The sequence below is a fragment of the Monopterus albus genome, unplaced genomic scaffold (assembly GCF_001952655.1).
Source record: "Monopterus albus unplaced genomic scaffold, M_albus_1.0 scaffold80.1, whole genome shotgun sequence".
Taxonomy (NCBI): Eukaryota; Metazoa; Chordata; class Actinopteri; order Synbranchiformes; family Synbranchidae; genus Monopterus; species Monopterus albus.
Genome location: NW_018127960.1, coordinates 657588 through 681380, shown reverse-complemented (window position 1 = coordinate 681380; position 23793 = coordinate 657588). Strand labels below are relative to the sequence as shown.

The following is a 23793-nucleotide window of genomic DNA, read 5'->3' as shown; positions in this document are numbered from 1 at the left end:
TTTGTAATACATACCAGCTGACAAATGGATTTCGTGTACAAGTAAAGGTAAGACCATAAACTTTTATTATTTCTAGTTAGAAATAAGCTCAACTGGAATAAATTTTAACCTCAAATTAAATATGGATCACGTTTGTGTGAAGAATGTTATGAGTTATAAAACATAACGCATTGTCTGCTAACAGACAATTTGTTAATGGTTCCTTTGTATTTGTAAATCTGACTGTAAAAGAGTCAGTGCCTCACCAGCTGTCAACATCACCGCACGTCACTGGCAACACATATAAAATAATAAAAATTTATATTAGTACAAATGCAACAATCATGACACACTGTTTTTTAAAGATCAGAATTACACACAAAATTGTTTAACACACTAAATTACCATGTCAAACTTTTGATTTTTTTATGAAATACGTTTTATAACAGTTATTTTAATTCACGAGACAAAAACTCAATGAGCTGTGTTTAGAATCATTACTGTCCTTGTCCTGCCTTGTGCTATAAAGACAAAAGCAGCATGATAACGCTGTTAAAAATGTGTCAGGAGGGAGGTCAGTGTGGATGTTCGCCCCAGCTTGTGCCGTTCATGTTTTACATACAGTGATCATCTTCCATTAAAAAAACTGGGACTTGCTGACCATTTTAACCTCGTACCGCTGTTCTACCCAAAAAGGCATTTCCTGAATCCTCAGAGACTCTTCAAACGATGTGGAATCAAAAATAATCCGATTCTGTCCAAGAAAAATATAATTTTAATCAGTTTCTGAACTACAACTATTCTTCTCATCTAAAAAAATACAGATGGCAACAAGAAATGACATCATCACTCTGGCTTTGTGTGAAAGCACCTCGACTTCACAAGTGTATTTAAAACTATTTCAATAATTTCACTTAATCTTCAATAATACATTCACGTTCATCTTTGAGAGAAACAATGTCATTTTCTGTCACCAGCTTTGCTCAACTGGAAAGAAATGGCATCATTAGAAGAGAGGATTCAAGAAATGTTATAAAATGATAGTATGGGGTTAAAAAGGTCAACAAGTCTCAGTTCTGGAGGTGCTGGGGCTACGAGAATGTTTTATGGACTGCGGCTCACATCTCACACCATCACTCAGTTGTAGTTGCCATTTCCTATCATCATCATCATCATCATCATCATCATCATCCGAGGAAGGCAACAGACCTTAATCACAAAGATGGTGTGTTCTGTTGTGAAGGTATGAGGAGATGTTCCTGTACGGCCTGCATCCACCGATCATGCTCTATGCAGACACTGATGGGACTCGTGGAACCCTTTATGTCCAGAACTCCTCCTCCCACTTGGCTACTCATCGTGCACGCCCCTCTCCCAAACTTCTACCACATTTTGTTTGTCGACCTGTTTTCAACCATTCTGCATCTGGTTCTCCCTCTAATCCTCTTCTGTGTCGCCCTCTCTGTTTCTCCATCATCATCATCCTTCTTTTCATATTCTCTTCCAGTCCTCCAGGACACCAGGTCACATCCTTGTCTCCACACACCTGCTTATTAAGCAGACTGTATGAACATGTGTGTGTTCGTGTGCAACTGAAAGAGAGACGGGTGTATCCGAGTCAAAAGTTGTGGTGAATTTTCATTTTAATCACAATGTCGGTAAGCGAACAATCCTCTTACTGCAAGGGAGGACAGAGGGACCACTTCACAGCCTGTCCCTCTGTCTCCTCCCCTCTCCCTCACTTAATCTCAGCATCCCTCATTCTATGTGATGACAAATTAATTATTTCTCTAATGCCTGATTTTTTCCTCTTCTTAATTCAGGAGGTGGACTATGTCTTTCATTCAGGCCTCCTCCTCCTCCTCCACACATATTTTCTCCATCCCCTCCACTACTAAAGAAGATTAATGTTTTCTGCCTGACAAGTATGCGGAGTTGCATCCACAGGGAAGGATATACAGCACACACACACACACACCTACCTGGCTGCACATGCATACAGTATAAATGTACACACAAACATGCAAAGACCTGAGCACATGCACCTGCAGCAATGCTCCAAAGACCATCTTCATTTTTTTTTCCCCCCGACTCAGTATTGATGGACTGTAGAGGAGGAAGGTGGAGATATCGATCACGTTGACAAGAGAACAGATGAACATACTCATCATTAAAATAAGACTCTACACTGAGGGAATGGCCTCACCAGGTACCACGCTGTAGCCTGGGTCCCCACTATCTGAAGCCCGAATCGAGAACTTTTCATCAGATTTTAAAAAAAAAGAACAAAATCTGGTTTTGCTCTTGTGAAAGGCTGTTTCTCCATTTAAATGACCAAAATGAGCCAATTAACACTGCTCAGACTGAATGGTAGATACATGGTAGGGCTCTGAGAAAGTTCTCGTTGTGTTACTTCAGGCAGTTTGACTACCTCCCGAGCCAGTGAGTGGTCAGGTGTTAAGAGGTGGGACCTTAGTTCTGCCTTCACTTGTACAACTGAATGCAACACCATAAATGCTACGGCAGAAGAGTCTGTGTGAAAGTGAACTCCATCATCACACTATCTAGTTTGTTTGAAGCACACCGAACCCTCTGAGGACATAGCAACCAGGAAGTCCAGTCTGAGTAACACACCCTGTAAACTAATGTAGTCAGTCAATACAGCAGTAAAACCTAAGTTCATTAAGTTTTTGTATAATTTTAGAGATGTGGTGATTCATCTTTAGCAATTGTTTTGGAGAGGGTCTGTGGTGCTGTTGAATTGTATGACATCACACTGACAGCTGTTTCTATTATTTTGTCCTCTATTTGGTCCTGGCCTAAAACAGTTACCGACTGTGCACGCTGCTGCTGAGCAGAACACGCCAACTTGCCATCTGCTCAGGGCGAATCGTTTGCATTTCTCACAGGAGAATCCTGGTGAATTATAATTCAGCATCAAGGCCACAACCTTCTCGCTCACCAGCTTCCACTGCAGAGTCAAAAGAAAAAGAGCTTTTTACAGTAACACTCTCCTCAGCAGTTCTACAATAAACACACAACATTCTGACATGTCCATGAGATCACCATGACTAATATGTAACCGGGATAATATGGACACAGTCACAGCTGCAGCGGACTTTTTTAAGTTTAGAGACAAGCTACCTGGTAAAGGTTAAGAAAAAATTGTGGCCGCAGCAACTTACTGCACCAGCACTGGTCGACCGCTAAGATTGGAAACAGGCCTCCACTTATGGACAAAAACTAGAGATCAACCCTACACCTGACTCTGTGGCTGATGGTCAGGAGGCCATCTGTGGTCTACAAATGGTTAATACTGGACTTCTTCTTCACTCTGCATGTTCACCTACTAACACCCACATTTTGTATATAGTCCAACATGAGACAATCATTAAAATACCTTACATCACTGGCTCCCTGCCAGCGACGTAGGATTATTACTCCAGCCACGGCGTCGGATTTTGCCATGGCTTTCTCTGCTGCTGAGCTGTGCTCCTCAGGGTCTGCGAACATCCCGGCATGTCCTGACGCTCTCCTCGGCTTATTTGACTCTACTTGTTTTACGATTATGGAGTCCATCGCTCCCTTGGTGAAAAGGAGGGCTAGGAACTCTGTTGACCCATGGCTGAACAACACCACCCGTTGGTGGTGAGGCCTCTTCTGAAGAAAGCAAATCTCGATCCAACTGATCCAGCCAATTTTCGCCCATAGCCATGGGTGCTAGCAGTGAGCGCTACACCTGCCCGATCTTCTGTTCTCCTGTGTCTCTCCTGCCATCTCAACATCCGCCATTCTCCTGTCTACTCACCTGCTCATCCTGGTCTTCTCAGCCATCACTGCCAACCCTGGTTGTGTGTATACATTGACTCTCTTACTTTGTGGGGGCACGGTTTTAAAGTGGTTTGGCTCTTTCTTAAGAGATAGAACCTTTTCTGTCACTATTGATGAGTCTTCTTCTGATACAGTCCAGCTTACTTCTGGCATTCCACAAGGATCGACCTTGGCACCGCTACTTTTTTACTTATATATCTCACCATTGGCGTCAATTATATCCAGGAATAATGTTCATTTTCATTTCTACGCAGACGACATTCAAATCTATATGCCATTGGTATTATTTGACGCTGGTGTTGTCTGACCCAAAAGCATTTACTCCATTGTATGACTGTATTCGAAATATTAAGAATTGGCTTGCTCAGAATTTTCTCCACTTAAACGAGAATAAGACGGAATTTATTCTTATTAGCCCCGACCAAGCCACAGGTGTATCCAGCTTATGTGCAGCTGCTCCTGCCCCTGCATTCACAGACATGGTAAAAAACCTGGGAGTGATATTTGATACGGGTTTTAAGTTTGATAAGCAGATCAGATCTCAGACTCAACTAAGGTTAAGCCTTTTTTATCTCAGGGAAACTTAGAAAAGGCGATTCATGCTTTTGCTTTTATCACTTTGCGTTTAGATTACTGCAATGCCCTGTACGTTGGTATACCTCAGTCGCTGCTTAGAAAACTCCAGCTGGTCCAAAACGCAGCAGCTCGGCTTCTGTCCAACACTCCCAGGCTTGCCCACATTACTCCGGTTCTCCGCACTTTACACTGGCTGCCTGTACATTTTAGGATTGTGTTTAAGACTCTTTTGTGTTTAAAGCCTTACACGGCCTTGCCCCACCTTACTTGGCAGATCTTTTATCTGTTTATGTCCCGTGCAGAGTCTTGCGCTCCTCGGAAAACATATCCCTAGTGGTCCCACGGTCCCGATCCAAAAATTGGGGGGGGGAACCGCGCATTTGCCGTTTATAACCCCTGACTGTGGAACTCACTACCGCTAGAGGTTCGATCTACGACCTAGCTAACGGTTTTTAAATCCAGATTAAAAACGTATCTTTCGAGCTTTAATTTGTTTTATTTGCCATTGAACGGCATTGTGCACGTTTTATATTTTATGATTATTGGGTTATGGTTTAGTAGTGCTCTGTCGGTTTTAGTATTGTTTTTAGTGTACAGTTATCCTTATTTTGTGCAGCACTTTGGGCTCCCCGAGTTGTAAAGTGCTAAATAAATGATGTTTATTATTCTAATTATTATATTAAAAACCACCAGCAGTAACATCTTCAACATCGAACTATTAAGCCTTTAAAAATGTGCTTCCTCTTTATGTTAGTGTCTGTAACAAAGTGCCAATTTGTCTGCACATCTGAAGTTCCATACATACACATAACACACAGCCTCCATCCACATCTCCTATAGAGAAGACGGTCTCCACCTGTTCCATTACAGGAAGCATTTGCTGTTCTCGGCTGTGTTCTACTCAGTTTTATCCACTTCCTTTCTCACCCAACAGCCCCGTATTTCTCCTGTATTTGTCTCAGAACCAAGTGGTCAGGACATAATGGGCACCTGCTTGGTCAGCTGAACCTGAAACTGGCACTAAATTATATGATTGACATAGTTAGAGGGAGAAAGAGGAAGGAGAGACAAAGTGGTGTTTAAAGCTGGAAGGACTGTGCTGCACTCTGTGGTGCACAGCTTTTAGTTTAATGTCATTTTAAAGATCTAAATTCAGGGGAAGGGAGACTTTTTCTAAAGTCACTGACCTGACAAATGTATTGCCACTTTCTGAAGGACAATAATTCCTTTCAAAAGTAAAACTCTGATTTGTTTCACTTTTGTCCTGCTAGAAGCAATGACTTCAGTCTCAGAACCAGAGCGGCATATTTCTCATCTGGTGGGGTTTTATCTGCAGCTGTTTCCAGTCCTATAACCTCAAACATGGTGCCTCTCCATGACGGAGCACTTGTCATCTCCGTTCTCACCATGAATTGCTTTATTGACACCTGCTACATAATGGAACTGCTGGCTGGGGTGAAGACAGAAACCGACTACTTCAGGTATTTTTTACTGTACGTCATCAGGAGTACAAGTCTTTTTTCATGCACAGTTCTCTTCTCAGAAAAAGCCCCTGACAGAGAGACAGAAAAAAGATAAACAGAGATAAGAAGACAGAGAAACAGAGATGATGGAAGACAGTCAGCGTGTTTGCTCACTGCTGCTGCTGTTTCTCCTCCAGCCAGTGAAACTACATGTGTCTCGGACACTTTTTACAATAATCTTGTGATTAAAAGAAGAAGCAGCCTTTTTGTTAATGTGCAAACAGAATGTGAAGAGGAATGGGTTTGTTTTAGTCTCATTTGTGTTGACAGAAGTGTGACTTACTGAGTTAATAACAGCACTGTGCGTGTGTGCGCGCCAGTTGATGGGCATGCCATTCAGTCGTGAGACACACAGCAAGCGCCACAGGTGACTGCAAAGCAAAAGTAAACCAGACATGTACATGCAATCATCTGTGATGAATGCATCTCTGTGTTTTGTACCTTTGCTCATTTTTCTTCCCATTTTCTGATAAGCCCCGCGATGCTGTACGTGTGCATGTAGTGTGGAGTATTTAGCTGTGTATTTTCACACCAAACATACATTACTCCCAGGTGTCATAAATATTCTTGATCTGCTTCTTTCCCCTTCGCTCTCAGTCTATCCATCCATCCCTCTCCACCCACAAACCCTTCTTCCAGAGGCATATTAAATCCCCACAGTTGAAGAATAAATACGCCACATTAAAACCTAAGATGTGAAACTGGATCATTATTTGCTTTAAATAGCATTATGAAAACAGGAGAATGTCATTAATAAGCAGTACGACGGGAACTGCTTCTCACAGGCGGAGGCGTGCAGATGTTAGCTGCTGCAGGCTCATCAACTTTACGATGTAATGGTGGTACTTTATGGAGGCAGAGGAAAGACTGATTTATGCCGACGACTCCGACTGTGTTCCGTAATGCAGCCGTGACACGCTGTAAAACTCTGATCAAGGTGGGTGAGTGGAAGAGGTGGCCTTTAGCGGCAAAACAATAGCCCACCATACCATACCATACCATACCATACCATACACTACTGCAAATATCTTACTCTCACAGGCTTTCAACAAACATATGGATAAATAGTTTTTATATTTTATTCTAGGAAGAGATATGCCAACTGTCCATGGAAAGAAGAGATGTCAAGTCCCCTGGAAATGGAACAGATAACCTACATGAACTTGGATGAAACTGCACGGGCCAACACATTTCCTTCCAGCTGTGACACGTGGTTCTGTATCATTAGCCCACCCCAGACACGCTGCCATGATAGAGGACGGATATAGATGACTTTGAGACACAGACAACTGGAGAGCATTTTAATTTGCATATCCACATGTTTTGTGACAGATCCTAAGATTGTTTGTTCTTACGTAGACAGAAGGGAAAAGACCGTGGTTTGAAGTAGTGGTTGAAGAATATTCAGATCTCTAACTTTAGTAAAAGTAGCAAAACCACGGTGATAAAATACTCTGTTACAAGTAAAGGTCCTCCATTCAAAATGTTACTTAAGTAAGAGCATCAAAATATACTTAAAGTACCAAAAGTAAAAGTGCTCCTTATGCAGAATGGCACATTTACCATTAACGTATATCACAGTATTGGATTCTAATTACTGTACTGATGCATTGTTTTCTGCTGGGTAGCCTGTGACTCTTTCACTGGAGATCAATAAAGTCTTAAATTTAAAGATTAAATTTTGTATTAATCTGGTTCTGTAAAGTAACTAAAGTTATAAAATAAATTCAGTGGAGTAAAAAAAAACAATATTTTCCTCTAAGAGAGTGAAGTGACAGAAAATTAAAACAAGTAAACAAGTAAAGACACCTCAAAATTGGACTTAAGTACAGTACTTGAATAAAAGTACTTAGTTACTTTGCACCACTGGTTTGAACACCTGCTGCAGACTGTAGCTTCTGAAAAGAAACTCCAGGGGGACACCGTTTACTCACATGACAACACAATGTCATTAAAGATGACATATAATCAGAGAGTATAATGTCTGTATGTGCTATCAACACTGTTCTAATGTTTGTCTGAAGTGTATACAAAGTACAAGACGTTTCTGTAGCTAAACATGTCCATACAACATTCATTCAGTAGCTGCTAGTACTGTACTGAATGAGCGGTAGGAAACCAAATTTAATGTATTGCCTGTATCACTGATAATATTTTGCAGTTTGATATGTTGATTAACAATAAGTCCTCATTATTTTGATGGGGGAAACAATCAGGGTGGAATAACTGCATACATATAATTTCTTGAAGCCAGCGTTGCATATGTGGCTAATGACCATACTGAACATGGTAAACAATCTACGTGCCACTTCACATATAAATCACTTACACAAAAACTAAAACTTATGACACTTTTTCAGCCAAAGCGTGATAGTGGATAAAAACTACATTTAGCACCACCAGAGCTCCAACAGTTCATACAAATACACTAACAAGGCTTCTACTGTATGTGCGTAATATCGCTGGAGCGCACGTTTACGCGCGGTGACGCATGGCTGTATGTGCGTAATATCGCTGGAGCGCACCTTTACGCGCGGTACTGCGCCTTCACATGGGTCAATCAGCATGTCCCGTAGCTTGTCAGAAACTGCAGAATCTCGGCTTTACACTGACAGAAACCTTAGTCTACATAGCTATAGTTTAACAGCCAAACATAACCTGATGAAGTGTACGTTCTCGGCACCAACGTTTCCTGAAGCTTCAAGTCACAAAACGGCCAGGGCCGAATAAAAACAGGTGCTAAGAAGCTAGCCTAACGGTAACAAACATTATTTCACAGGTCTCAGCTCACACACACAACTAGACAACACATGCGCATGAAAATCGGAAATTATGGCCGCTTGTTTGTGGGGACATATCGAGACAAAATGTACGTTGATAGTAGAAAGCTTACCTGTTTCTGGTTGTGCTAGGACATGGCGAGCATCCAGAGTAAGAGCCAACATTTGCGTCTTTGGTGATAATACCCATCAGCATGTTTTGACTCCTATTTCACAGCACTCAGTTGGCAGTTATGTTTATGATACATTTTAATGGATGCTCTTTCTGTTTCAGCAGACTTCACAGAGTTCATTGATACCAGGTGTGTCCATGTTTGTTAAAGGGCTGTGACGTAGCGAGGTCACAAAATGACAGGTAGAGGACGTGCGCGTCCTGGCGGAGTTAACGAGGTTAAATAATAGTATTACTAATACGTGCAAATCTAGACTCCAAGGAAGTTGTATGCAGTGCGTTTAAATAATTTAACTCAGGAGCACCAGGGCAGGCTCAGGTGCCCTCCTGCAGGGTGCAGCACCAGGGTTTTGTTCACCCTAAGATTACATGGTAGGCTGAGCATTTCCACAATAAATAAATAAAATTCACAAGTGTCTAGATAATGGGAACTACAACAATTTTTTGGAAACTTTTGAAAAATAGGATGATGGTGCAAATACTCTTATGGGTGATAAACTAATCTTGTAAGAGGTGTTTTCCCTTTTTTTAATTGTCAGTCTTTGTATATTGTCTCCTCAGATGTGAATATTGAAAAGAAAGGGCTTTTCCATATTTAGCTGTTTATATCTATTGAAAGAAAACTGGAAGATGGAATATGTCTGCCATGGAAAATGTATAATATAAATGTCTATTAAAAAGCACAATCCAGCCATTTGTGATGCATTAATCCTCTGTCTAATCACACTGCACTCTTTTCCATGCAGTTATAACTTCCTTGTCTAATTCACTGACCTTCCCAGCTCTGCTGTGCAGACCAAGTCACTGTGTGAGCATGAAAACAACAGGTGTTGTGTTCCTTGCTCGCTGTCTAAACATGGCGTGAAATGGGGTGATGATGACTCTATTTGTTTAACTATACTCTGTTGCTCTGCATAAGCGTGACAACATAAAATAGCAGGGCAGCATGGAAATGTTCCTTCTCCCTCATTCATTACACAATTATGCTAAGCTGCATGCTTAACTATGAACCAGATGTTGTGTAATTAACCTCAGTGTGAAGATAGTGTTCTGCTCCATTGTCTCTTACCTTCAAGAATGAAATGGAAACCAGGCAGAGGCAGAGATAAGAGGAGGTACTCCCGAGGTTTCAACACGCACATGAACCAAACTGAACTGAGCCAAGTCCGAACTGGTCAGAACAGAGCTGAATCTAATTAAACATCATATGTAGATACCTTTCCATACCATTGTCTCTACAACCTGCAGCTTAAACTGTGTGAGGAGGTGAAGCCTTAATCAGGAGGAGAGCTATGTGAAGGTGGACTTAATGTTAGCAGACAGCAGGACACAGGATTTGTGTGTCCTGCTCTTTTTTATAGAATCTCAAATGATGAACTTATTTGAAGTGAATCAACAGGATCTGTCTGAGCTGAAAAGGGAAGGCTGAACCTATCAACAGGGTCAGTTGTTATATTTGAATCAGATGCATTTCAGCATGTGCACAGCGTTACCTGGCCAGCACAACGCTGACTGTCATAAAGAAGGACGGCTCAGAGGAGTTTGTTTTGAACAGTGTGTTTTCTGTGCACATTTGTTTGCATGTTTGATAAATGAGGGTTATTGTTCTCCTGGTTTCCATTCTGACTGCTTGACCTCTTGAACACAGCAAATCTGCTAAATCTGTCACCAGGTGCCACTGGGGCTTTGTTTGGGGAGGGGGTGAGACTTCGTTTCCCATAATATATCGCTTACATCAGGATTATTAATATGTTGAAATGAGCTCATCAAGCCAAGGTCAGTCACATTAGTATATTCCACTCAGCTGTTTCCTGAACCTTAATTCACACTCCGCAAAACGATTCCACCCATTACTACTAGAAGGAGCCACCAAAACTAATCAGTAAGCCTTCTTAATCACATTATCCCACTTCGTCATGTCTGATTGGTATGCTGGACACTGAGACCCACTTGCTATTCATGAAACAACACACATAGTGACACCCTCTTCTGTTTATCTAAACCCTGCATGTGTGTGTCAATTACAGAACAGAGGTGACACCACCATTTGATCAACTTTCAGCATCTCCCCCTCAGGAGAAGGGCATGCCTGATCTGGCAGTTACCATTTCTCCAAAAGCACTGCTGTATGTTGCATCATGTCTTCTGTGATCTCAGTGAGCAGAGGGCCAGCTACCTCTCTCAGGGCCAACACTCCATCAGCCGCATTGCCTCTGGAGGACCCTTCAGGGTTGGTGGGTGAAAGACAGCTAAGTGAATAAAGGGCTGTTGAAACAGATGTGGTCTCTGTCCCCTGCCTACCATCTTGTTGATGTCAGTGCGTCCCTGCACTGTAATGTGGATGCTATTGAAGTGAGCAGCACTGTGTGTTCACCTGCTCAGCACATGTTCATAAACACAACATATTTTCATTTAGTTTCCTTGCAGACCACCAAGCCTGACGGTACATCCAACAAAGACACTGTGATCCATGTGAGCATGTGTCCCTTACTTTTTTTATCAACAAAGCTGAGCTGCAGATCAGCCTGCTACAATTTACCACATGCCTGGAAAGAGTCTGATTATACCAAATGTTGGCCTTATTAAAAAAAGGAACACATTTCCAATTTCCCTGTGCTGTGTAATTATGGTTAATCAAGAAATAATGGTGTAGGCACTGCTTTTCTTTCTTGACGAGGGTTCATGTTGACTTAGTGCACTGCACTCTGAGTAATCCAAGCAAACCATATGATGTCAGACTGTTTTTATGAGTCTCTGCCATTTTGACAAACCACAACATTCACTCCAAGTCACCCCTTGTACTGTGCCTTGTCTCTTGTATTCAAATTAAAAAAAAAAAACTTTATTGATCTCAAAGAGAAAGTGCTGGTGAACATATTGTCATCTTTAGATTTTTGATTGACGGCTCACTCTTGTGTTATGGCAGGGTGATTTTTGTCTTCATTGTTTTTACAAGCATGATTCCCACTCATCATGAATCTGAGAAGGGCTCTTATTGGCTAAGATAACTCAAAACACTTGTGTGGTTGCACAGGGTGTCATAAACCTAACTTTTTTCAACTGCCAGTTTGTTTACAGTGTCAGCATCCTGTTGTGTGTCCTCATACAAATACACAATCACACACCTGCTGCAGGGCCATGATACCAGTCACAGCAAAAGGTCAGAGAAAGCAGTGTTTATATGCTTGTGTGTCAGTTTTAATGGTAGGATGTCTCAGAGTCTAAACTTGCAAGTGTTGCCAGTGCACACACAGCCTTTAATGCTTGTTGTGTGTGCTGTTTTCGTAACACATTGTGACGCCCCTTGTGTTTGTGCCTTCTTTGGTTGTGTTATCATCAGTGTGCATCCATGTTTGTGTCTTTTGCTGACCTGTAGCAGCTCCTCTTGGTCACCGCCCACCTCCAGCGCAACAGCAACCGAAGCAAAGGGACGACTGGCCATCTGCTGTCGCTCTCTCATCAGCTGCTGTGGAGGGAGACAGATCAGTGTTTTTTAGCTTAACGTTTTACTTTGAGCTAAAGTTTTGACAGAGTAGTGTTTATCTACACCGTGAAGCAATGTTGACTGTTCATGGGTGGACCACAGTCCCCTTTTCATGGTTGCTGAGCAGCTCTGCTAGGTCCAACATGGTGTTAATTGCCATGCTCAAGGGCATCGTAACAGTAATAACTGCTTGGAGGGGAGAGTGTAAATGGTACATGTTTGCTTTTCTACCTGACAACCATTTCTGATTAAGGAAGTAAACAAGGTTAAAAGGATGGAAGGAGAAAACAGGGTTGAAGAGGAGGAGGCATGGGGAAAAGTGGGGAGCAGAGATCAAAGCAGAGTGGCTGGTGGATGTGCAGGGGGAGGCAAAGAGGAGTGGGGATTGGCAGGTGCTGGGGGATGGGGGAGTCGGTGGGGGGCAACTTCATTAACGAGGAGATGTCAGATGAACAAAGGCAGAAGGCAAAGCTTTTATCAGCATGAGGTCCAAACGCCCGACTGAAAACACAAACAGATAATGTACATGAAAAAAACTGAAAAACAAATCGGGGACTTACCCGGCATCACTCTCACAAAGACAAACTACACATGCACAGTAGGTGTTTCTATACCTGGAAGAGTATTAGCACAAAAACACAGCATGCTGACTGCAGTCCTATCCAGCCTCCACTCTCCACCAAAAGCCTCGTTTCCCAGCTTTTTCCACCTCACTAGCAACATGTTAATGGGGTTTTGTTTCTGCATTTAGCTTGGGGGTAGCCACCTGTTTCACACAAAACAAACTCATTTCAGGCCAGTCATGTGCCAGGTTTTAATCATCAGTATGTTGCGTTTTGTTTCGGCAGAGAATCTGCCCAGTGATTGGTAAAACCGATACTGGGAAGGCAAAGGGAGAATCTGGGCTGCAGACTGTGACGTTTACAGCCTGAGATGATTCTTCATAACGTGAACAGATCAGCATGGGAACACCCCACAGCAACTTATTGGTCAAGTAGTGAAAAAAGAACTATCACAGAAAAGAGAAACTGAACTAAAGAGAGAGAAGAAAAAAAAAAAAAAAAAGCAAAGCACTCCTACACATCTCCTGAAACTGAAGCACCTCCCATATCCCACGTCCTCTCCTGTTGCTGAGAAGGCTGCACCTTGACATTAACTAGCTGTCAGGTGCTGTGCCAGCATGCTGTTGGCTGCTCGCTTGCCGATGTCAGACTCTTTAAGCATGAGTGAATATAACACCTGTAGCTACAACAGCCCAGTCAGGCTGTGCTAGCACGCCACCGTGCTCTGTGATGTCTTCTCTTGTTAGCTGTCACTGCTACACTAACACTGCTCAGTTGACAGTGTGTGCTTCCTAGCATTGCTGTTAGCCTGCTGCTGATGTCAGCTTAGATGAGAGTGTGTGTGTGTGCTGGAGGGGGGATCTGTGTTCTGGGAGCCTTAGGTAATATATCCCCTTTAAACATTTTTAGACCTTTAGACGTAATTCGAGCAACAGTCTCTGGTGACCACAAGACACACTGAGCACCTGAACATCCAACCTATACTCTTTCTTTCCTCTCAGGTTTTATAACAGTACAACTAAATTAAAAACCATGAAACTTCTGTTCTGTCGAGATCATTTCAAGAAACAGATGCTTTTATTTCTCTATTTCTCTGTTTTGCTAATTGCTCTGACATTTGTAGCAGAAAACATTTAGGTCCAAAGAAGAATGAAACGAGTGCAGTCTGTGTAACACTTTGTCATTTCCCAAACAGAAAACTGAACTAATAAGTGTCACATGGATGACAGACGAGGAATTTTCTTACAATCCAGCTTCATATTATTTTAGTTGATTATGGATTAGTCTACAGTAGACCAGTGAGAGTTTGGGTCATATGAAATGTTCTCTCAGCCCTTTCTTCCATAAAGCCACTGCTCTTGGGTTGGTACATTAGACAAACTGGTCAAGGTGAGCTGGATCACATTTGGGTGATTTGTGTGTACTTGTGTGTGTGTGTGTGCTGTGACCTGGTAAATCAGTCTAGACACTGGAATTATGTCTGGACATAAAACGTTGATGTAATATTCAGCACTGTGTTAAGTTTTAGAGTCTAGTGAATGTGTTGTGTTTGTGTTGGATGGACCCCTGTGAATGTGTATTTGTATATGCATACAAATACAAATGCACATGTTCATTTCAGACAAAACAGACCGTGTGTGTTTGTGCATGTGTTGTATGTTTAATGCCCCCTTTTGACAAGTCCTTCAGTGGGCAACAAGGACAAGGCAGTGGCCATCTTCTCTGTCTGCCTGTCTGGCTGTAAATCAGCCATAAAATGGCTAATTAACTCTGCTGTGTTGTAAACAAGCAGTGCCACACTAGACACCACAGACTGACTAACAAAAGGAGGGACACAGTGAAGACAGAGCTGTGTGTGCACATGTCTGAGAGAAAGAGCAGTGATATCTAGTTTTCTGGTTTAAGGTATTCAAGCCCTGTGTCTGAAATCCAAACTATAATCACAGGGAGACACAACGTTAACCTTTCTTGTGAGTATTTGTCCATGCTTTCACTCCATATTGATCATGCCTGGGTTTATCTACGCTCATGGGGAGCCATGACATCCATCCATCCATCCATCCATCCATCTATCCACCCATCCGGCCAGCTGTTTCAGGTGGACAGACAGACATAAACAGCCAGGAGAAAAATGAGAGTGCTGCAACAATGAAGCCAATCACACGGTGAATTATGCTTCACAGAATGTGCCTCAACCAAAGCTGCACCTGCAATCTCAAATTGCCAGTCCTGTTAGATGAACTGGAAATATCTGTGTAATGTGCTGTTTGCTGATTTCGGATGCACTCCTGTGCAAATAACAGGTTTCACAACACGACTGGTGGCTCGCTGCAATTAAACTCCACACCAGCTCTGTAAGGCAACACAATAGCAGTGTCAACACATCTGCAGCCCTGTGTGCATAGATCAGTGTGTTGTCAGTGTGTTGTTAGTTGTGGAGAAACAGTGCAGTATTCCATGTCCTGTGGTATCCTGTAAGTAAAAACAGAAAGGTCCTCAGTATGTTGGAACATTTTGAATGAACTAATGTATGTGGACACACTGGACCACCTACTTATGTTTGGCTTAGAGTAGGTCCCTTAATGGTACAGTGTGCAATGATAAAGCCCCAGCCACATCAACATGACCAGTGTTTGATTGTTTGTTATTTTTTCTGCTTTTCTCTCTCTTATATCCACTCACCCCAACCGATCGAGGCAGAAGGCCGCCCACCAAGAGCCGGGCTCTGTCTGAGGTTTCTTCTGTTAAAGGGAGTTTTTCCTCCCCACTGTCGCCAAGTGCGGCTCAGGGGGATTTGTTGGGTTTTCCCTATGTAATAATATTGATAACAGTAAGGTCTAGACCTTAGTTTGTAAAGTGTCCTGAGATGACCTTTGTTGTGATTTGGCGCTATACAAATAAAATTTGATTTGATTAGAGTATTTTAGACAACAGTGTCTAAACCAACTTTGGAGGAACCATTTGAGCTAGATCCTTTACTGCATGGTTTTCCATATTTCAACATAATGCACAAAGCCAGGCCCACACAGGAAGATTTTTTTGGTGTGGAAGAACTTGGCCTGCACAGATCCCTGGCCTCATCATCATCGTCATCAGAATAGTTTGCTTTCTGTGTTTTGGTTCATAATGACAGTGAAATACAATAATTCAAATAATTTTGAAATGGCAGCTATAGATATGTAACCTATGTATCGAAAAAACTTTCATTTAGCAGTTTTAATATCAACAACTACATGTTGTTTGACTTGCAGATTACACAATCTGTTTGCAACGGGATAACTAAAATGTCATGACCACACACAGAGGTGTCAGCTGGAATATTGGTGGAGAGCTAATGATCACAATTTAAAAAAAGCTACAAAGGATCTTGATCTCAGAGCACAGCATTGTTGGAGCTCCATGATAGGTATCTAAACAGATAACAGGCATGTATTCATACATCCATGATTGATACTGATACGTATTCAATTATTCCTTCATTGTGTGGCTTTTGACGCTCTGGGGTGTGACTAGAGACAGATAGGATTTGGAGCTTTGCCTCTCAGCATAAAATATGATATTAGCTACTAAATGAAGAATGAATCCATCCAGGCTCAGAGTCCACAGAGACGGCGCTGGTCTGATTGTTTGATACAATACAGCAGCTTTACAAAGGACACACACATGGGTGCACTCATGGATTTACATCATAAAAACACTTGGAAAAAGTGCCAAATTTGTCTGTTGGGTGTTTGCAGAAAAACAGGTGTGAGCACAGAAAGACAGACTAACACACACACATACTTCTCTGCCTTTTGAATTTGTATGCCAGTGAGACCACAGTCAAGAGGCGATAACAAATCTCATTTCCGGCATGTTTGCCAAGTTTCCAGACAGCATTTGTCTCCTGGCTGAATGCGGTGAGTGGGTTCTTAGTAGAGTAAACAAGGGCACAGATATCCTCATCTGACAGAATCCACCACTTCACAGCAGCTTCCAACGCACCGTCCCTCAGACTGGACAAAGCTCTCGAGAATCCCATTCAGCGGTCGGTGGCTGTGGAGTGTAGTTAAATGAGTAACACCAATCTATCTGTAGTCCTGTTTGGTGACTAGAGGTCATTCCACAGGAGACCCAGAGTCAACACTGGGGTCAACCACTCTTCTTTGCTCTCCATCTATACAGTGTGTTCCCAACATCTGTGGCTTTGCTAATAACTAAAAAGGATGTGTAATATAAAGTTATCAAAATATCAATAGATCTCACAAATACAGAATATTCCACTGCTAATTCCCCTCTCAAGACTTCAGTATGGGACTTTCATGCCTCACTATCACCTCATACTGTAGCTCCAAAGCTCTGCCCTAAATAGTGTATTTGCATTTTATTGGCAAAATGGTAACTGTAATAATACAACCTCATAAGAACACAACAAAAAGTAATGCAGGCTTGATGCTCACTGAGATGGAATACATAATTCATAGGGAACCGTCCCGTATGGAGATGAATGGAAACCAATAACTGTCTGAAATTGTAGGAAGATTACATCCTGAAACTCCCCCACAACAGCAGGGTGTAAGAAACATTCATCTTTGAAGCAAAGTACATGCAGATTTGCAGTAAATGGGCAAAAACGTTCAAGACAGCTGGTCCTTCAGTGTCTTAGCAAGCCAGTTTTAAGTGATTGGAGAGGTGCTTATGGGCGGGATTATCAAGGTTAGGACAAGAGGAGACAGTCTGGAGGGTAGAAAACACACCATGCAAAATGTCTAGATCCAGAGATGGCCTGACAACCAGCCGTACAAACAGCTTTACAACAGATGGAGGTGAGATGCTCCAGCCTTAGTGAACCAGACAGTCTGATCGCAGCAGAACATCTTCAACACATCCGGGCATGGCAGTAGAATAAATCCCCATTGATTTGGAGAACTAATTAGAGAGGGCCAGCGAGACAAAGACAGAGAGCGACAGAGAGGCTTATAGATCATGTAGCTTGTAGCTCCTACTCTGAACAAAACGGACACACACTTGTATTATAACCAATAAGCCCCATTCACAGCTAACTGCCAGGCAATTACTGCAAACACTAGGGAGAGAAAGAGAGACAAGAAAAAATGAGAAAAATAGGTCAAATCATTTGGGTTTGTGAGAAGCAAAGCTGTGAGCTGTGTACACCTGTGTACTTTGATAGTCTGAGCAAATATGATCCTGTATATCGTTTGACCAGTACCAGAGAATGGTTTCCTGACCTTCAATCAAATAAAAGTACAATTTTAAAAGCAGTGATAACATTTTCCTATAAAATGAAAATACTGTAAAATACTATTTTATTGCTTTATTTCACACAGTAGCAATCAATGTACCTTTAAGTGAAGCGTTTTTAAATATAACATAACAATTAAGTTTTGTAGATTAATAAAGCTTGTAAATATTGTATTAATAAGCCTGACAGAATTAATACAGAGTCTGACACTACAAAAACTGTGAAGAAATGAGCATTAAAGTGTTCAATGCATGTACAGCAGGCTTGGTGGATTTATATAAATCTGAATAATTTGTGGGAAGGTATCCAGACTAAAGATCCAAAAGAAGGAGCTACAGGTGGCTGACAGCTATAGGCGGATGAAATGTCTCTCATTCACTTTCAGTGTCCACTCCTCTGTTCCTCATATGTAGTGACCACAGCGTTAAGCAGTGTGGCGACCTGTTCCACTAAATCACATCATGGGGGTGGAGGGGGCATAGGAAGTAAAAGTGGGTCAGTTTCAGGGGTCATTATATCCTATCACATTAGTCCTCATCATTAGCCCTCATCCATTCCCATTCCCGTTCTCCACACACACACACACACACACACACACACACACTGCTGAGGATAACAAAGCTGTGCTGTTTGCGTCACGCCTCTCCTTCCCATTTCCTCACATGACTGATAATAGTCCAGCAGCTGGAGTTAATCTTCTGTACCTGGCACATCCAGCTCTCAAGTTACACTCACAAGTTTGTCAAGTCTGAACAGAATGATGTGTGTGTGTGTGTGTGTGTGTGTGTGTGTGTGTGCGCACTCTGGTTCCCATGAAGGCATCTTAGCCTAACATCTGCAGCCAGTACCGTTAAGTGACTGAGGGTTCCTGCCTTCCCTCAGGTATCAACCCTTCTTACGCACATTGAAGTCTTACATGTTCACTGATGTTCCAGGGCAGCAGCAGCCTCGTCACCTCTTCTATATGGTGCCAATGCTGTGTGCTAAAAAGCATCAAATGGCACAACCCTGCACAAAGCAGCCAGTGTATGTGACCCAACTAATGCCACTAAACTATGATTATCATTTGATTTAATGATTATACGCTCAGCTGGCGGTTTAATAAGTACTGCCAGCTCAAACTGAGTCAGTCTATTGCAACAGGCCTGCAGTAAATCCTCCGTTATGAAGGTGATATTGTTCAATTTGTGTTCAGACTGTTTCACAGAGGTGTTGATTCAACTCTGTGATCATTTTGGAAGTTGTCATTTGTGCTGATATTGAACTGCTCCTGTTATTTAGCCCAGCCTCAGTGATGTAGGTTGGGTGGACAAAATAATAGAAACACATGTCAGTATAACACAATACAGTTCAACAGCAGCACATTTTCCAAAATGATCAGGCAGTTGAATCAGCACCTCTCCAACAGTTTGCAGAAACAGTCAGCATTATCACCTTCAGGAGGAGGATGTGCTGCAGGACTGCTGGACTAGACTGACTCAGTTTTAGCTAGGTGTATCCAATAAACTGACTGGTTGAATGTTTACTGGCTGAATGGATACTTCTTATAGTACGTGGAGTAGTGCAAGAAGATGGACTTTATTTTTCTAAACACAGCTTCTCCATGAGATCAGACTCTTCTATGTATCAGGAGGTGTGTAAATGTGTCAGGGGAGGAAACTAGGTGGTTCTTATTATCGCCTCGACAGCCTGATTTACAACATTTAAACAACCGTGCATTCCCTTGACCACGGTTTCTCTCTCTCACACACACATTCCATAGCAAGCGCACTGGTCTGAAACCCTGCCAGGCCCCAATCACACAGGTGTACGACATAAAGTACACACACACCACCGGCTCTTGTTTTTTGTTTTTCTCCTGCTCTCTTTCACAGTTACAAACAGTTCTTTGGTTTCCTTGGGAACGGTGTTTATCCCGTCCATTTAGTCAGTTTAGCCATGTGTCCCATCAGTATCAGCCTCCCATCTGTCTACCCGGCACCTAGATGGGCTCCTGTGTGGGTGACTGATTGCATGTGTATGTAACTATGCTTGTTTTTATGTACATGGTGAATGTTAGTATGTGTGTGTGTGTGTTTGTGTTACCTTCTGATCGCCACCCCTCCCCTTCACAAACTAATCAAATATCAGATTAATGTTCACCAATTCCCACCTGCACCAGCGACGCCGCTCATAATCATTATCTCTGACCTCTCTGGTTGGCTGGCTGGCACCAGTCCTATCCACCAATTACGCTCTACAGCTGACGGCCCGGCTGACTGCCACTTCCTGCCCCATGTCCAATTAGATTGTGTCGAGGAGGGGACCCCAGGTGGGATGGGTGTGCTGAGGTTGTCAACCCTGGGGTCAAGGACAGCGGCTCTGATTGGGTGTGACTAAGATGACATCCACACAGGCAAACCTTTGCTTAATGAGATCATTACAGCTTCATAATGCAGTCATTTGAGGAGATGTTTAATCATTCTGGGCCGCATTCACTGTCAAATATGATCTTTTCTCATTGTGAAACAACTTTATGACTCATACAAGAGAAGAAACAAACTCACTGGAGGTGTCTCTAAGTGATGGCGCTTTGAAGAAGGACAAAGACAAACGTAACTATCAGACAGACACAGGAATTACCTGGTTTTGTCAGGGTGTAGTTCTTGTCACATGTACTATAGTGTTGAAGTTCCTCCAGTCCATTCAGATACAATATAAAACAAATTGTTGCTGACTTCCTGTTAATTTCTTCACATAAATGTGTTTGAATTTTAGCCACAAAAACCTGATGCACATGCTGACAGTATGCATGAGAGAAGAGCACACGCCTCATTTCTTCTGACCCGATCACTGATTACAACTCCAGACAGCTTCCTTCTCTTTGCCCTTCTCCTCTTTGTCCCTGTCTCTCTCTATTAAGGGAGGGAAGTCAGACAACTTGCCATGTTTCACAAAACTTTCCTTCAAGGTAAAAACCATTTCAATTATTTTTTCTTTGACTGGAACCTAAACACCTGTGTCAACTAAACTAAACATTTCCCTGTTTTTAATTTCCATTTAACAGACAAAGTCATTTGTTTAACTGATTTAACGTCACTTCTATGCATTCTGCCAAGAAACTGTTGCAGTAGATGCCTAGAAAGCGGTAAACGGTCAGCCTTCAGCTTAACTCAGAACAATACACCCTGCCTCTACTCTAACACTGTCTTACTGACATGTGGTATCTAAGAACATTAGTCATCGCAGGGAAACTACTGTACCACCAAGTATGATATGGGTGATCCGTACCATGCTCAAGCATGTTTGACCCTCAAAGTCCAGTGTGTTTGACTAGTGTGATCGCTCCATGTCTGAGCACCGAACTCGAATGCCATGTGCTACGCAGAGCACTTTTGTTAAACACAAAGAGCTGCAACATGGTGAAGTAAGTGTGCTCCAGCACGGAGGTACAGTGTGAGCGCAGGCCAGCGGGTGAACTGGGAGGGGGGACGATCCCACTCAGGCACTAGGCAGCCATGCCTAGTGTAAATATGCCCTAAACCAGCTGCTCAATAAACCACAACATCTCCTGGTAAAAACTCAAGATGCAGCTTGGCTTACCATCTATTAAACTTTCTTGAACTAGGAAAACCATCAACCATGTCAAAGCTGGTTTTCTTTATTTGACCTTTTTATGCATTAATTATTCCTTCTATAGAGGGAATCCTTGCTTTATGTCCTCAGTGTGGTTGTATTTAATGAGACTGTGCTCATTTCTTACCCAGATAAAACCCCAGCAACTACATTAAAATGGCAGTCTAAAGTAATATGTTTTATACTCAGTACTGACTATACAGTGGTGTGAAAAAGTGTTTGCCCCCTTACTGATTTCTTATCTTTTTGCATGTTTGTCACACTGTAATGTTTCAGATCGTCAAACAAATTTATATATTAGTCAAAGATAACACAAGTAAACACATCATGCAGTTTTTAAATGAAGGTTTTTATTATTAAGGGAAAACAAAATCCAAAACTATAGATCCCTGTGTGAACAAGTGTTTGCCCCCCTGTCAAAACACTGGTTTATCGCACCTGAGTTCAATTTCTCTTCAGCCACATTGGAGGGTTTTCGGGCATGAACTGCCTTTTTAAGGTCATGCCACAGCATCTCAATTGGATTCAGGTCAGGACTTTGACTAGGCCACTCCAAAGTCTTCATTTTGTTTTTCTTCAGCCATTCAGAAGTGGACTTGCTGGTGTGCTTTGGATCATTGTCCTGCTGCAGAACCCAAGTTCGCTTCAGCTTGAGGTCACAAACGGATGGCCGGACATTCTCCTTCAGGATATTTTGGTACACAGCAGAATTCATGGTTCCACTTATCACAGCATGTCTTCCAGGGCCTGAAGCAGCAAAACAGCCCCAGACCATCCCACTACCACCACCATATTTTACTGTTGGTATGATGTTCTTTTTCTGAAATGCGGTGTTACTTTTACGCCACACATAATGGGACACACACCTTCCAAAAAGTTCAACTTTTGTCTCGTCTGTCCACAGAGTATTATCCCAAAAGTCTTGGGGATCATCAAGATGTTTTCTGGCAAAACTGAGACGAGCCTTTATGTTCTTTTTGCTCAGCAGTGGTTTTCGTCTTGGAACTCTGCCATGCAAACCATTTTTGCCCAGTCTCTTTCTTATGGTGGAGTCATGAACACTCAGCTTAACTGAGGCAAGTGAGGCCTGCAGTTCTTTGGATGTTGTTGTGGGGTCTTTTGTGACCTCTTGGATGAGTTGTCGCTGCGCTCTTGGGGTAATTTTGGTCGGCTGGCCACTCCTGGGAAGGTTCTCCACTGTTCCATGTTTTCGCCATTTGTGGATAATGGCTCTCACTGTGGTTCGCTGCAGTCCCCAAGCTTTAGAAATGGCTTTATAACCTTTTCCGGACTGATAGAGCTCCATTATTCTCTTTCTCATTTGTTTTTGAATTTCTTTGGATCTCGGCATGATGTCTAGCTTTTGAGGATCTTTTGGTCTACTTCACTTTGTCAGGCAGGTCCTATTTAAGTGATTTCTTGATTGCGAACAGGTGTGGCAAGAGAAATTGAACTCAGGTGCGATAAACCAGTGTTTTGACAGGGGGGCAAACACTTGTTCACACAGGGCTCTATAGTTTTGGATTTTGTTTTCCCTTAATAATAAAAACCTTCATTTAAAAACTGCATGATGTGTTTACTTGTGTTATCTTTGACTAATATATAAATTTGTTTGACGATCTGAAACATTACAGTGTGACAAACATGCAAAAAGATAAGAAATCAGTAAGGGGGCAAACACTTTTTCACACCACTGTATCTTGGTCTAATCTTTGTACCGAGCACACAGAAGAAAGCGGTTTCCAGAGAGTACACTTTAACAGAATAAGTTGAACAGTGGAGAGCAGAAGCCCTTACATGTCATTCAACCCAAACATCTTCCTGGTGTCTTTTAAACATGTACCATCTGTCCTTCTCTCTCAGTGCCAGTGAACCCTGGGTATAAAGCTGCACAGTCCAGCACTGCTCAACACAACAAGCCCCCATCTCATTAACAGTGGCCTCAGCTTGCCAATATATACAACTCATCAACTAAGCACATCTATATGTGCGTGCATGTAAACTAACGCTGTGCTTGTGTGTGAGAGA

General features: G+C 42.3%; 1 protein-coding gene across 4 annotated transcripts in view; it reads right to left on the bottom strand.

The window, feature by feature from the left end:
- LOC109963813 (attractin-like protein 1) overlaps positions 1-23793 on the bottom strand; it is a 175376-nt gene that overhangs the window by 29517 nt on the left and 122066 nt on the right. For 3 of the 4 annotated variants that reach the window (XM_020606673.1, XM_020606676.1, XM_020606674.1), the window contains one exon: positions 12232-12327. In XM_020606673.1, the coding sequence (XP_020462329.1) occupies positions 12232-12327 (96 nt within the window). The remainder of the gene's footprint in view (positions 1-12231; positions 12328-23793) is intronic. The other variant, XM_020606675.1, reaches the window with a different exon arrangement.